General features: G+C 41.8%; 1 protein-coding gene across 1 annotated transcript in view; it reads left to right on the top strand.

Moving 5' to 3' along the window:
- kcnh5a (potassium voltage-gated channel, subfamily H (eag-related), member 5a) overlaps positions 1-16,947 on the top strand; it is a 142,343-nt gene that overhangs the window by 73,876 nt on the left and 51,520 nt on the right. The window contains exon 8 of the mRNA XM_014144675.2: positions 568-997. Coding sequence (XP_014000150.1) covers positions 568-997 — 430 coding nt within the window. The remainder of the gene's footprint in view (positions 1-567; positions 998-16,947) is intronic.

Raw genomic sequence — 16,947 nt, forward strand, 5'->3', positions numbered from 1 at the left:
ACATTTCTTGAATTTTTGTTAACAAAAAAAGATAAGGTGTTTTTACTGAACCTGTTTACTGATTTAGATCAGATTTTTGCTGTGTAATCATGGCCCCTTCTAGAGCTGTGGAGCTGAGTAAACCTCAGTAGCAGCTGATTCAAGGCTCTCATTAGAGTTGAGTATTTGTTTTACAGTTTGCTTCAGTGCTTTTTAATTGCACTGAGTCCATAGGAGAATATTACAAATACACCCACAGTTGCATGACGATTTCACTGACAAATTCCCTGTCCTCATGAAATTGTGCCACATAATTGAACAAAAAGAGTGACTATTAGCATGCATACATGCATGCATTTTTTTTTAAGTTGGATTATTTCTAGTTGTCCAGTGTTGTCTAGTGCAGTGGTTCTCAAACTTTTTTGACCCGTGACCCCCAAAAACAAGTGGTTCAAAGCTTGCGCCCGAAGCTCGCAGACCTAGGTCTAAATTGATGTATGAGTGGACCATATTGCAATTGCTCTCTCCCTATCTTTCTCTATATTTATCTCCATCTCCTCTATCGTTCTCCTTTCTCTCTGTCTCTAGGGCCTCAGCAGCCTCTTCAGCTCACTGAAGGTGGTCCGACTTCTCCGCTTGGGCCGCGTGGCCCGGAAGCTTGACCATTACCTGGAGTACGGGGCGGCGGTCTTAGTTCTACTGGTGTGCGTCTTCGGCCTGGTGGCCCACTGGCTGGCCTGCATCTGGTACAGCATTGGGGACTACGAGGTCATTGACGAAGCCACCAACACAATCAAGACAGACAGCTGGCTCTACCAGTTGGCCACGAGCATTGGCTCACCCTACCGCTACAACGCCAGCGGCTCTGGCCAGTGGGAGGGCGGCCCAAGCAAGGACACGCTCTACATCTCCTCTCTCTACTTCACCATGACCAGTCTCACCACCATCGGCTTTGGTAACATCGCTCCCACAACAGACGGCGAGAAGATCTTCTCTGTGGCGATGATGATGGTGGGCTGTAAGTATTCATATTTATCTATGACTTTGTGAAACTAGGTAGGTTATTCTCTTTTACAATAGCTAATAGCGCAAAGTTGAAAGGCTCCTCGCCAACTAAAATTCTACAGTTCAAGCCAAGAAAGACTACCAATGATCATGTGCAACTACCGGATAGAGTATGGAACATAGTCTAGGGCTGCACAATTAATCAATTTTTATTTCAAATTGTGATATTGACATGTGCCGTATGCCATTCACCGAGTGGTGCAGCGGTCTAAGGCACTGCATCTCAGTACAAGAGGTGTCACTACAGTCCCTGGTTCGAATCCAGGCTGTATCACCTCCTGCCGTGATTGGGAGTCCCATAGGCCGGCGCACAATTGGCCCAGCGTTGTCCAGGTTTGGCCGGGGTAGGCCGTCATTGTAAATAAGAATTTGTTCTTACCTAGTTAAATTTAAAAAATGCATATCATAAGAGGCTGTGAGTTTTTGAAACCTCACTCAGCTACGTGTAAAGGCTTTTACAGTTTACTGCGTTTGTCATCTCTCTCCAGTCTCCCTCTTTCTCCTATTGCGGCTGCTTCCTACTCACATCAGGCCCTGCCCCCTGTCACTCAAGCAGGCATAGTTCTGGGTCTGCATGAGAGTCTGGGTCTGCATGCCTATGTTAGCTAGGCCAATGCACGCAGCCAAGAAACAACAACGACTGCTTTCAACTTTGCTTCTCCATATAAATCCACATGTTTTCTATATTATACTATTAGTTTGTGTATCTTTATCTCTGCAAAACGCCTCCTCATGTGCCTACCACATGAGCTCCACACGTGCTAATGCTAATCACTAACTAACCTCTATAGTACTTTCCTTGCTGTTATAAGCATGTATTACCCCTAGCTTCTTCTATAGTTTTTTGTTAATTGACCATAATACTGAAGGGCCCCTGTTCAAACAGCCTGTTATTTACCTGCTGTTTGCAGACAGACTCATAACCTGTTTTATACAGGTTCCATGACTAGGTCTTGTGCTGGGTTTTTGCAGTTTTTTACCCCCCTATACAAAAACAGTAAAAACCCTCTGTGTGAAAGGGGTTATTGTAAGGCTTATAATATGTTTCATGTCAGGATCGTGATGAGATTATATGAAGATATTATACCCTGCACAGGGAACTTTGAAGCCACAACCTCAGGGCAGTAGGAGCTCAAAAGAGCTGTGGAGAGTACCGTAAGTCCATACAGCTATGGAGCAATCACCACTTTTGTGCTTACTCATGAAATTAAGAGATTGGCAGTAGGTTTAACACAATCTTTCATGCAGTGGAGTTATCAGAGGGGATATTTGAGAACATATTTTGATTTGAATCAGAGCAGTCAAAAATAATTATTAGATCAAGAGGCGCTTGGGTTGCATCATCAAGGCTAGAGGCTTTGGGGAATGCCTGAAACCCCAGCGCAAATTAAGCCATGAGGGACTGATACAATATGGCCTGGCTTTGGATTAGATTAATGAAGGATCAGAGTTGTTGCATTAGGCCAAAGTTGTTGTGTTTATGGTTTGGCTGGGTTAGGATGGTAGGGCTAGATTTGTAAAGACGTTCATGCTTTTAGGGGAGGAAAGGAAAGAAAAATCATGCTGGAATGCACTAAAATGTGTAAGAAGCGCAAGTTCTCTCACACTTGTTTTTCTGGAGGGTTTTTTTCAACACAAGATTTATAAAAAAAAATATATATATAAATCTCAGTGTCGGCCTTCCAGCATGCTATGAATTGAATCCCGGCCAAAATAATGACTTTTCCATTGTTCTCCTGCAATGTGTGGTTGTGCAGGTAATACTAAATGACTAATCTAATGGCTAATGGTTTGCTGTTTTAAGAGTCAAATGAGTAGCATTGATCAATCAGACATTCGAGCGAGTTGATGTTATATCGGTGCTATAACGCTGAAGTTCTGCTATACCGATTTAATCGAACCCTTAGAGTTCGGATCCGTCTGACCGCACGTCAGATGCATTTTTATCCTATTAAGCGTTCGTTGCCCGACCTGCTGTCATACTATGTTCATTAATCACATTGGTATAAATTGCATATCTGTTTGTGTGAGGAAAAGCTCTGGGGCTTTTGTTCCAAGTTGTTTGTATTTAGATCCCGCTTTAGTCCATCTCTCTCAAAGGAGACAGGGATGGCAGAGATATGTATGTGTGTGTGTGTGTGTGTGTCTATATAAGTGTGGGCGAACACCAACGTCACTGGGCCAAGGATGGAGCTCAGGAGACCTGTCCTATCTAATTAATAATAACACATACCTTACATAACAATCTTCCCAACTCGCCTCTTCCAACACAAACAACACAAACACACACACACACACACACACACACACACACACACACACACACACACACACACACACACACAGATGCACCCACTTTGAACAGAATAGCCCAGTGGCAATTGGCTGGGGCTCAGCACAACACCTCGGTACTGGCGAGTATTTCATTTTAATTTGAACAGAGGCAATAGAGTACTGTATGCTGACTTAGCGAGTCATATTCTGGGCCCTAGAGCTGCTCAAGGTAGCACAGTGGTGTCTCACCCACAGAGGGTATTTATTCTGGGTTACACTGGGACCAGGTATCCCCTGTCTGCTGACATCCATTTGTTTTATTTCTCTATTTTCATTTTGGCCCTGTTTTGTGTGTTTGTAAATTACATTAGATCAGTGTGCTGCATCTACTTTGCTCATTGAATAATTTTGTTTTGATTACATAATGCATAATCCAGGGCTCACTAGACTGCAAACGTATGCAAAGTTCTTTTACTCATCACCATCTTGATCTTTTGTGAGACAGGGGATACCTGTTCCCAGTGAGACCCAGGATCAAAAGCCCCCATGGGTGAGGCACCGCTGTGCTATTCTGAGGAGCTCTAGAGCCCAGAATATACTGTACTCTATTTAAAAAAATTAAACAAATAATTCTACGTTTATTTAACGAGACAAGTCAGTTAAGAACAAATTCTTATTAAGAATGACGGCCTACCCCAGACGACGCTGGGCCAATTGTGCGCCGCCCTATGGGACTCCCAATCACGGCTGGATGTGATACAGCCTGGATTCAAACTAGGGACTGTAGTGACGCTTCTTGCACTGAGATGCAGTGCCTTAGATCGCTGCGCCACTTGGGAGCCTCTGTTCATATAAAAATGGAAGGGAGGTGGCCCTCATTGGCATCAACTAGGTAGAAACAACGCATTCTGTTCAATTATAAAACTTTTATGCAAAAACTCCCTCATTACCTAACATTGTTACTAACTTATAGAAGAAGTACGGGATACCATACCCACTCAGAGGGTTGGCTAACTCTTGCAATTCCTAATAAATCTGTGTTGAGGTAAAATGTAGTCTGTATCTGCGCTGTTCTCTGTTCATAATGAACCAAATAGCTAAACACAAAGAAAAACTAGTCCTGTGCACGTAAGGTTTAGAGATAAAGAATGGAGACATAAACCTGTACTTTGCAATTTACTTTAAAAGATTATTTCTGCTTGAGCCTACATGTTTGAATCCAGGACCCATGTTTTGGGGTAGACATGATGCAGTCACTTAGAATATGTGGTCAATACTGGCCTATAGACCATTTATATGTAAAGTTAGAAAATATTCACAACTGTATCTTAGCAAGTACATTTTTTGTTTTATGTTGGATGCACAGTGATGCCGAAATGTTGGTAAATACCTGATAAAGTACTGGTAGATTATATATGGAGTGTGCAACTTTCTTTATTCGGATGCACATTAGTTAACAGCTCAATTGCACATCAACACACATTCAATGTTGTGTGATGTCTTTTGCCCATACCTAGGTTCAGATAAATTATTATTTAAATATTTGTATTTTAAATACTTGTTCTTTGTATTTTAGTATTTTCAAATAGACTGGCCAAATCAAATACTTCTATTTGCAGTATTCAATGCCTACTTGTAAAACCAAATACAATTTTAGAATGAATTCTTAAAAATACTAATACTACTTAAACTATTTTCAACAATTTTTCCCAAAATAAATGTCAAATACTCTTAAAACTTGTTATGGCTTGGGGGCAGTATTTCGACATCTGGATGAGAAGCGTGCCCAAAGTAAACTGCCTGTTACTCAGGCCCAGAAGCTAGGAAATGCATATAATTGGTAGATTTGGATAGAGAACACTTGACAGTTTCCAAAACTGTTAAATAAATGTCTGTGAGTATAACAGAACTGATATGGCAGGCGAAAACCTGAGGAAAATCCATCAGGGAAGGGGGATATTTTTGATGTGTGTAGTTTTCAACTGCCTGCCTATACAGTATGTGTTGGGTTAGGACCCAGATTGCAGTTCCTATGGCTTCCATTAGATGTCAACAGTCTTTAGATATTGCTTGTATTCTGAAAAGTGAGGAAGAAGGAGACCATATTGTAAGTGACATGCAGAATGAAGCAGAGCTCCTTTGCGCGCGTGACCGATTGTGCGCCGTTCGTTATTTTTCCTTTCTATTGAAGACACTATTGTCCAGTTGAAATATTATAGATTATTTAGACAATAGACAACCTGAGGATTAATTATAAACATCGTTTGACATGTTTTGATGAACTTTACTGGTACTATTAGGATGTATTCGTCTGCATGTTGTGACCGCCATTGAGCCAGTGGATTACTGAACAAAATGCTCCAACAAAACTGAGTTTTTGCGACATAAAGAGAAACTTAATCGAACAAAACAAACATTTATTGTGTAACAGGAACTCTTGTGACTGCAACCAGATGAAGCTCATCAAAGGTAAGTGATTAATTTTATTGTTATTTCTGACTTTCGTGACTCATCTACTTGGCTTGAAAATGTTTGTATTCTTTTGTAAGCGGTGCGCTGTCCTCAGATAATCGCATGTTATGCTTTCGCCGTAAAGGCTTTTTGAAATCTGACACAGCGGCTGGATTAACAAGAAGTTTATCTTTAAGCCGATGTATAACACTTGTATCTTTTATGAATGTTTATGATGAGTATTTCTGTATTTTGAATTTGGCGCTCTGCAATTTCACCGGATGTTGTCGAGGTGGGTCGCTAGCGGAACGCCTGCGCCAGAGAGGTTAACCTCTTAAAATCATGAGAGCCAATAACAGTTTAGCACTGGCATCGGTAGGCTTTTAAATGGAAATAGATGTTTGTGATTTATGTTAATCTTGTATATATAGTAAGCATTTGTATATGTCATGTGTGAATGTTGCTGTTTATATATTTTTATATATCTTTATCCAGATATATAAATATAAATATATATATATATATATATATATATATCTCTACACTGCTCAAAAAAATAAAGGGAACACTTAAACAACACATCCTAGATCTGAATGAAAGAAATAATCTTATTAAATACTTTTTTCTTTACATAGTTGAATGTGCTGACAACAAAATCACACAAAAATAATCAATGGAAATCCAATTTATCAACCCATGGAGGTCTGGATTTGGAGTCACACTCAAAATTAAAGTGGAAAACCACACTACAGGCTGATCCAACTTTGATGTAATGTCCTTAAAACAAGTCAAAATGAGGCTCAGTAGTGTGTGTGTGGCCTCCACGTGCCTGTATGACCTCCCTACAATGCCTGGGCATGCTCCTGATGAGGTGGCGGATGGTCTCCTGAGGGATCTCCTCCCAGACCTGGACTAAAGCATCCGCCAACTCCTGGACAGTCTGTGGTGCAACGTGGCGTTGGTGGATGGAGCGAGACATGATGTCCCAGATGTGCTCAGTTGGATTCAGGTCTGGGGAATGGGCGGGCCAGTCCATAGCATCAATGCCTTCCTCTTGCAGGAACTGCTGACACACTCCAGCCACATGAGGTCTAGCATTGTCTTGCATTAGGAGGAACCCAGGGCCAACTGCACCAGCATATGGTCTCACAAGGGGTCTGAGGATCTCATCTCGGTACCTAATGGCAGTCAGGCTACCTCTGGCGAGCACATGGAGGGCTGTGCAGCCCCCCAAAGAAATGCCACCCCACACCATGACTGACCCACCGCCAAACCGGTCATGCTGGAGGATGTTGCAGGCAGCAGAACGTTCTCCACGGCGTCTCCAGACACTGTCACATCTGTCACATGTGCTCAGTGTGAACCTGCTTTCATCTGTGAAGAGCACAGGGCGCCAGTGGCGAATTTGCCAATCTTGGTGTTCTCTGACAAATGCCAAACGTCCTGCACGGTGTTGGGCTGTAAGCACAACCCCCACCTGTGGACGTCGGGCCCTCATACCACCCTCATGGAGTCTGTTTCTGACCGTTTGAGCAGACACATGCACATTTATGGCCTGCTGGAGGTCATTTTGCAGGGCTCTGGCAGTGCTTCTCCTGCTCCTCCTTGCACAAATGCGGAGGTAGCGGTCCTGCTGCTGGGTTGTTGCCCTCCTACGGCCTCCTCCACGTCTCCTGATGTACTGGCCTGTCTCCTGGTAGCACCTCCATGCTCTGGACACTACGCTGACAGACACAGCAAACCTTCTTGCCACAGCTCGCATTGATGTGCCATCCTGGATGAGCTGCACTACCTGAGCCACTTGTGTGGGTTGTAGACTCCGTCTCATGCTACCACTAGAGTGAAAGCACCGCCAGCATTCAAAAGTGACCAAAACATCAGCCAGGAAGCATAGGAACTGAGAAGTGGTCTGTGGTCACCACCTGCTGAACCACTCCTTTATTGGGGGTGTCTTGCTTATTGCCTATAATTTCCACCTGTTGTCTATTCCATTTGCAGAACAGCATGTGAAATTTATTGTCAATCAGTGTTGCTTCCTAAGTGGACAGTTTGATTTCACAGAAGTGTGATTGACTTGGAGTTACATTGTGTTGTTTAAGTGATCCCTTTATTTTTTTGAGCAGTATACATATATCTTATTCGACTTGCCACACCTGAAGTTCATTTGGGGAAAATAAAGTAAATCAATCTATTTATGGTATAAAAACATTCACCTCTTTGCCCAACCTTTAAGACCTCAGTTTGCACCCTGATGGCAGTACTGTAAATATACAGTACTAGTCCAAAGTTTGGAAACACCTACTCATTCAAGGGTTTTACTTTATTTTTACTATTTTCTACATTGTAGAATAATAGTGAAAACATAAGAACTATGAAATAACACATATGGAATCATGTAGTAACCAAGAAAGTAGCCACCCTTTGCCTTGATGACAGCTTTGCACACTCTTGGCATTCTCTCAACAAGCTTCACCTGGAATGTATTTCCAACAGTCTTGAAGGAGTTCCCACACATGCTGAGCACTTGTTGGCTGCTTTTCCTTCACTCTGCGGTCCAACTCATCCCAAACCATCTCAATTGGGTTGAGGTCGGGTGATTGTGGAGGCCATGTTATCTGATGCAGCACTCCATCACTCCTTCTTGGTCAAATAGCCCTTACACAGCCTGGACGTGTGTTGGGTCATTGTTCTGTTGAAAAACAAATTATAGTCCCACTAAGCACAAACCGGATGGGATGGCGTATTGCTACAGAATGCTGTGGTAGCCATGCTGGTTAAGTGTGCCTTGAATTCTAAATAAATCATGGACAGTGTTACCAGCAACGCACCCCTACACCATCTCACCTCCTCCTCCATGCTTCACGGTGGGAATCACACATGCAGAGATCATCCATTTCCCTACTCTGCATCTCACGGCGGTTGGAACCAATAATCTCAAATTTGGACACATCAGACCAAAGGACTGTAGTTCTTTGCAGCAATTTGACCATGAAGGCCTGATTCACGCAGTCGCCTCTGAACAGTTGATATTGAGATGTATCTGTTACTTGAACTCTGTGAAGCATTTATTTGGGCTGCAATTTATGAGGCTGGTAACTCTAATGAACTTATCCTCTGCAGCAGAGGTAACTCCCTTTCCTGTGGCGGTGCTCATGAGAGCCAGTTTCATCATAGTACTTGATGGTTTTTGTGACTGCACTTGAAGAAACATTAAAAGTTCTTGAAATGTTCCGGATTGACTGACCTTCATGTCTTAAAGTAATGATGGACTGTCATTTCTCTTTGCTTATTTGATCTGTTCTTGCCATAATATGGACTTGGTCTATTACCAAATAGGGCTATCTTCTGTATACCAACCCTACTGATTGGCTCAAAAGCATTAAGAAGGAAAGAAATTAACTTTTAACAAGGCACACCTGTTAATTGAAATGCCTTCCAGGTGACTACCTCATGAAGCTGGTTGAGAGAATGCCAAGAGTGTGCAAAGCTGTCATCATGGCAAAGGTTGGCTACTTTGAAGAATATGAAATATAAAATATATTTTGATTTGTTTAACACTTTTTTGCTTACTACATGATTCCATATGTGTCATTTCATAGTTTTGATGTCTTCACTATTATTCTACAATGTAGAAAATAATTTACAAAAAATAAAGAAAAACGCTTGAATGAGTAGGTGTGTTCAAACTTTTGACTGATACTGTGTGTGTGTGTGTGTATATATGTATATATATGTATATATGTGTGTGTGTGTGTGTATATATATATATATATATATGTGTATGTGTGTGTGTGTGTGTATATATGTGTGTGTATATATATATATATATATATATATATATATATAGTGTGTGTGTGTATATATGTGTGTGTGTATATATATATATATATATATATATATATATATATATATATATATATATATATATATATATGTGTGTGTGTGTGTGTGTGTGTGTGTGTATATATATATATATATATATGTATATATATATATATATATATATATATATATATATATATATATATATATAAAATGATGTTCCAGATCAGTGCAGTGCATGTTAATTGAAATTGTCTGTAACCTACTCTGCTTTGTAGTCTTTTCTTTCTGAGACGTCTACTCCAATGTCTCTGTGCCTCCTGTCAGGCTGCATTCGAATGAGGCTCAGCTCCAAGTAGTCGATTGGACTCTGTGGTGAAGGCACTGCATTAATTAAGTGCTGTAACATCATGCAAGAGTTTTTCTCAGGTCAGGGGTTGCTGCTCCTTTGTGCGGACTCTTCAGTGAGCTGTGGCAAGAGAAATAGAGTTACCCAGTGAGGGGTTGCTAATCTTATAGTTTCTGCCCAATGCCATTTTTTTTACCTTTATTTAACGAGGCAAGTCAGTTAAGAACAAATTCTTACTTTCTAATGACAGCTAGGAACAGTGGGTTAACTGCCTTGTTCAGGGGCAGAACTACAGATTTTTACCTTGTCAGCTCGGGGATTTGATCTTGCAACCTTTCAGTTACTAGTCCAACACTCTAACCACTAGGCTACCTATGACCCGAGATCTAATAAGTAAAGTGAACCCCCTAGTCTAAGGGTCCTGGGCTGAGTTTCTACTAAGCTAACATATGGAATTGTTTTAAGATGGTCATACCAAGGATAATTTAGCTATTTGATTTAGAATTTGTAGGACCCCTGTAGGTATCAAAAACAAATATATAAAACATATTTGATGAAACATTTAATTTGGCCTTACTGCTATTAGCCCATAAAAATACATTGAATAACAGATTCATGCATGGAAATCAGATAGTCAAAAAATAAATCAAAAGAAGGTATGTTTTGACCCGTATGTTAGCTTTGACATGGAAATGCCCTATTCAATTCTATAGATTTTTCGACCCGGTACCAGGTTACCTTCAGATGAGTTTCGTAACACCTGTGGGGGTTTTAGAGCAAAACAGAGAACAACATCATGTTCGTGAGAGTCTCATCTTTACATAGAGGGGTCATATTAGCCCAAACCATTCAGACCTACAGACTTTTTCATGAGAAGGCCAATTTTCGGGATGTCTCCTGATCTGACAAACACCACTGTAGCTCTGCCACCTTCGTCCGCAGATGTAGTGACTACAGTCTGGTTTCAATTATGGACTATTAGAGGAACTACGTCACTGCCAACATCACTACTTTGTTCACTTGAATAAAATACAGACTAGTAGCTCGCATGATGGAGGTTATTTTTAATGCATCAACAACACTTTATATACAATAGTATGTGGACACCCCTTCAAATGAGTGGATTCAGCTAAACTGCCTCTAGAAGCAACGTCGGCACAAGAAATGTTCGTCGGGAGCTTCATGAAATGGGTTTCCATGGCCGAACAGCCGTACACAAGCCTAAGATCACCATGCGCAATGCCAAGCGTTGAGCAGTGGAAACGCGTTCTCTGGAGTGATGAATCACGCTTCACCATCTGGCAATCCGATGGACTAATCTGGGTATGGCGGATGCCAGGAGAACGCTACCTGCCCCAATGCATAGTGCCAACTGTAAAGTTTGGTGGAGGCGGAATAATGAACTTGGGGTGGTTCGGGTTTCATGGTTCGGGCTAGGCCCCTTCGTTCCAGTGAAGGGAAATCATAACACTACTGCATACAATGACATTCTAGACAATTCTGTGCTTCCAACTTTGTGGCAGCAGTTTGGGGAAGGCCTTTTACTGTTTCAGCATGACATTGCCCCCGTGCACAAAGCGAGGTCCATACAGAAATGGTTTGTCGAGTATGGCCTACTTAGAGCCCTGACCTCAACCCCATCGAACACCTTTTGGATGAATTGGAACACTGACTGCGAGCCAGGCCTAATCGGCTAACCTCACTAATGTTCTTGTGGCTGAATGGAAGCAAGTTCCAGAACCAATGTTCCAACATCTAGTGGAAAGCTTTCCCAGAAGAGTGGAGGCTGTTATAGCAGAAAAGGGGGGACCAACTCCATATTAATGCCCATAATTTTGGAATGAAATGTTCGACGAGCAAGTGACCACATACTTGTGGTCATGTAGTGTACATTAACTAAAACCACTGCAAAGGTTTTGCCTGCAAACTTTGGATTTAGAATCGCGAACTTCTGTCATGTCTGCCTCGTGATTTGTTCGGTGAGTCCCCAGATTTTTTTTCACTCCCCCTTATTGACGTAGGCAGTGACATAGATCCTCTATGCCAAAAGAGTCCATCATTGAAACCTAGTTACTGTTGTTGTGTCTTTGGCATCATTAAAGGTGAAGACTGTTATTTTATCAAATCAATCCTCTGTAATTGTTATTACGTGATTAAAGTAATCAAGTAAATGTAATTAACTTGGAAGTCGGGGCACCACGGAAAATCTTCAGATTACAATGTTATACTTTTCCGAATATAACTCTTCAGATATTTGAATATCTGATCAATTAGTCTTCTATTAATTAATTATTCTTTACCTCACGTCAGTCTCATCTGAATGTCGTAAATAGTTGGTTATCTGCACGAACCCAGCCTTTACTATAAATCATCCATACACCAATTGGCTTAATCATTTATTTACTAACGAAATAAATAATCACATTAATGCATAAACAAACAAACAGTAGATCTTGATTACTAACAATGATAGGGAAGATTCCCTAGTGGGCTAAACCGATATGACAGCTTGGTGGACAAAGGGAAGGGGGTGTGGACTGAGAAAGAGCGGGAAAGACTAAATAGATTAATTACACAGTCTATAATTCTATACATTGAAATGCTAATCCTTCGCACAAGACCGGCCGCTCAATCGAGAATAATTGCAAGCACATATTTACGGTGTATGTTATTGCTGTCTCCTCTGTTGGAATCCAGTCCGTCTGCTGGAGAGTTCATCCGAGTCTCTCTCTCTATTTCTGTTTTCCCTGAAGATCGAAGTATTTCATGGTTTCATGGATACTTCAGAGTACCATTCAGAAATGTTCTCATAGAATACATCTTTCAGCAGTTGTTGGTATTCGCATCCCAGGTTTACATAATTTCTAGCTGCAGACTAGTACTTCGTATCTAAGATTTGCTCTTTTTCTGTAGGAATCGATAGTCTCAGACTTTAACCATTTCCAGCCGTGTAGCCAATGCTCCACGTGGTATGGTTTTCTAATCTTGGTACTCAAACCTGTGCCACCTCAGTTTACACCGAGGTATGCGTGGTCTTAACTATTCGCAATCACAGCTCACACTGTGGGTTTGCTTATTCTGAAGAGTATTTCCTCGGGAGGGTTTTTTATTCGTAACAATAGAAAAGGCGGTTCCATGACGCCAGATCTGTGCTCACGGGGGCAGGCCAATGACTTAGTTAAACTTTAAAGGGAATTGTCACGATTCCCACCGACGGTGGCGCCCCCTCCTGCTCGGGTGGCGCTCGGCGGTCGTCGTCACCGGCCTATTAGCTGCCACCGATTCCCTTTTGCTTTTCCCTTTTTTTATTTTGTGACACCTGTGGTCAATTAGCCATTAGAGGGGCTATTTAGTTTAGCTGGCCCGCTCCTGTTCGTGCGGGATTAATGATTGTTTCTTGTGTGACGGCTTGTGTTCATGTCGACGTTGTTGTACGCCGCATGTATTTTCTCCCCTGTGTGTGGGAACATTTGTTTTTTTTTGGTGAGTGTATATTAAAAACACCACTACCCTGTGTTCGCTGGTTCCTGCGCCTCATTCCTCCTCCACAATTACCAAGCCCTAACAGGAATACAATTCTCTCACATTAAAGGTTTAACATCACATTGCATCATTTCACAAATAGTTTCATCTTTACTTATTCATTTTATACAAGAATTAGATGCAAACACCATAATTGAGAAATGTACACGTTCAGAGATATAGTTATGTGTGTTTCCTGTCCTTCGTGAGGTCACCAAAGGAAACACACTCAACATAACTGTCCCTTAAGTGTCCACGTACCCTTCCCACATTCTCACAAGTGGACATATAGTTTCATTTTCCCTTTTTGGGGATTTAGGAGTTTGGCCACGTGAAATCCTTTGTTCACTCTGTGGTCTCTCTCTCTGCATGAAAAGGTGGAGAGAGTCTCCGCCAGGAATTTACGACCTGAGGGTGGGTGTAGGAGAGAGTGAGAGAGGGGAAACCACGATCTACACCCAGAAAGGGTCACGTCATGACACTGTGTTGCCTAGGGTCGTGTTTTTGAGACTACCGCAGATGCAGAAGGCTGACATCGACGGATGTGGTGGATTGAGACACAGCCCATGCAAAAAAAATATATCTCTATCTTAAACAGATGGATTTTTTTTCAGCCCTATTTCATGGTATCCAATTGGTAGTAGTTACAGTCTTGTCTCATCACTGCAACTCCCGTACGGACTCAGGAGAGGCAAAGGTCAAGAGCCATGCATCCTCCGAAACACAACCCAACCAAGCCAAGCCACACTACTTCTTGACACAATGCCCATCCAACCCGGAAGCTAGCTGCACCAATGTGTCAGAGGAAACGCCATACACCCGTGTCAGCATGCACTGCCGGCCAAACCCTCCCTAACCCGGACAACGCTGGGCCAATTATGCACAATCCCATGGGCCTCCCGGTCATGGCCAGCTGCGACAGAGCCTGGACTCAAACCCAGACTCTCTAGTGGCACAGCTAGCACTGTGATGCAGTGCCTTAGACCACTGAGCCACTCTGGAGGCCCTAAACAGATGGATTTTGATGGGGATTTATTTTACTATGCTAATACACAGGTGTGTGTCGTGTCTGTGACTATCATTAAATGTGAAGACTATATTATCAAATAAATTCTCTATGTGTAATTTAATTAAGTGATTAAACTAATCATGTGACTTTAATTAACTAGGAAGTTGGGGCACCACAGAAAAATGTTGTTTATAGAGTATCAATTTCCCGAATATAACTCTTCAGATATTTTCATATCCTATCACACAGTCGATTATTAATGAATTGTTATTACCTCATCAGTTCTCATTACTGAATGTCGCAAACCCTTGGATATCTGCACGAACCCTAGCATAAATTATGAATCAGCTATATACAAATTGGTTTAATTATTTATTTATTAGCTCACTAATCAAGTCATATAAATACATGAAAAAACACACAATTAGTTCATACATGGGGTATTACATGATACAAAGAAAAAGTCCCTAGCGGATGAAACCGATATGACGGCTTGGTAGACAAAGGAAATGGGGTGTGGACCGCTCAAGCGCGGGAAACTCATAGCTGATAACTACACTCATAGAAATAGCTAATACCTTACATGAACGACCACTCATTCGAAAATAAATAGCAATGTACATATTTACGAGTGTATGTCTTGTTGTCTCTCTCTGTGGTCGCCGGTCCGTCTGCTGGAGAGAGTCGACAGAAAGTCTCTGGTTGTGTTCATAAGCGATCAAAGTCGAAGGTTGTTAGAATAGTTACTTCAGAGTACCATTCGGAAATCTTCTTAGAATCGGATGCATTTACCAGACTAAAGTATTTACTCAGCTGCAGTCTGAATAATGATTCTTTACTTTGTAGATTTCTTAGCCATTTCAATGTGGGAATGATCTCCACATTCGCTGGTCTTGTCCTCTGGTAGAGTTGTAGTTTAAACCACTTCACACACCAGCGTCACCAGGCATGTTTTGGTCTTAGAAATTCAACCATTTGCAACCTTAGCTTACACCGTGGTTTGCGTGGTCTGGTGTGAATTGCGTCACGGGGGCTTTTATACTTGGGTAGAAAAGGGGCCGTCTCATCATGTTTGTGCCCACCTGGGCGTGGCTACTGACTGTGCGTTAGTAACCACAAAACAACCAATTCTCATAGAGAAGACTAAATCACATTGATATCTTTTCAAAAGTGTACTTATACTTATTCATCCATCTTATACAACATTCAGAAGTAAACCTGACAGCTAGGAAATGTACACTCTAAGAGATATAGTTATGTGTGTTTCCTGTCCTTCATGAGATCACCAAATGAAACACACTCGACATGACTGTCCCTTAAGTGTCCACGGACCATTCCCACATTCTCAAAAATATAAATATTGTTTATTTCTCCCATTTTGGGGATTAGGAGTTTCTAAAGAGGAGCGCTTTGTTCTCCATAGGCTCTCTCCCTCCATACTCCATGGCAGGGAAGAGAGAACGTTTCCAGCAGGAATATATGACCTTTGTATAAACCTGATGTGGGAGAGAGAGTGAGAGAGGGGGGAGCCACGATATACACCCCAAAAGGTCCACGTCGTGAAATGCATCAATCAAATTTGAACCTACTTGGCAATTCTGTCAGTGTTGAGACATCTTCTTCAAGATTTTGTACAATGTAATATTTTATTTTCTCTCCACATCATTCTCACATTGCACCTTCTAACCTTCACTGTCTGCACTTCTGAGCAATTTCCCACTTTGTTTTCTTTATATTTATTTTCTCTTGCCCTGCCTGCCAAGGTGGGTCACACTGACGCTGAATTCTCTGGACATGTACAGTGAGGAAAAAAAGTATTTGATCCCCTGCTGATTTTGTACGTTTTCCCACTGACAAAGAAATGATCAGTCTATAATTTTCATGGTAGGTTTATTTGAACAGTGAGAGACAGAATAACAACAAAAAAATCCTGAAAACGCATGTCAAAAATGTTATAAAATGATTTGCATTTTAATGAGGGAAATAAGTATTTGACCCCTCTGCAAAACATGACTTAGTACTTGGTGGCAAAACCCTTGTTGTCAATCACAGAGGTCAGATGTTTCTTGTAGTTGGCCACTAGGTTTGCACACATCTCAGGAGGGATTTTGTCCCACTCCTCTTTGCAGATGTTCTCCAAGTCATTAAGGTTTCGAGGCTGACGTTTGGCAACTCGAACCTGCAGCTCCCTCCACAGATTTTCTATGGGATTAAGGTCTGGAGACTGGCTAGGCCACTCCAGGACCTTAATGTGCTTCTTCTTGAGCCACTCCTTTGTTGCCTTGGCCGTGTGTTTTGGGTCATTGTCATGCTGGAAAACCCATCCACGACCCATTTTCAATGCCCTGGCTGAGGGAAGGAGGTTCTCACCGAAGATATGACGGTACATGGCCCCGTCCATCGTCCCTTTGATGCTGTGAAGTTGTCCTGTCCCCTTAGCAGAAAAACACCCCCAAAGCATAATGTTTCCACCTCC

The sequence above is a fragment of the Salmo salar genome, chromosome ssa15 (genome assembly GCF_905237065.1).
Source record: "Salmo salar chromosome ssa15, Ssal_v3.1, whole genome shotgun sequence".
Taxonomy (NCBI): Eukaryota; Metazoa; Chordata; class Actinopteri; order Salmoniformes; family Salmonidae; genus Salmo; species Salmo salar.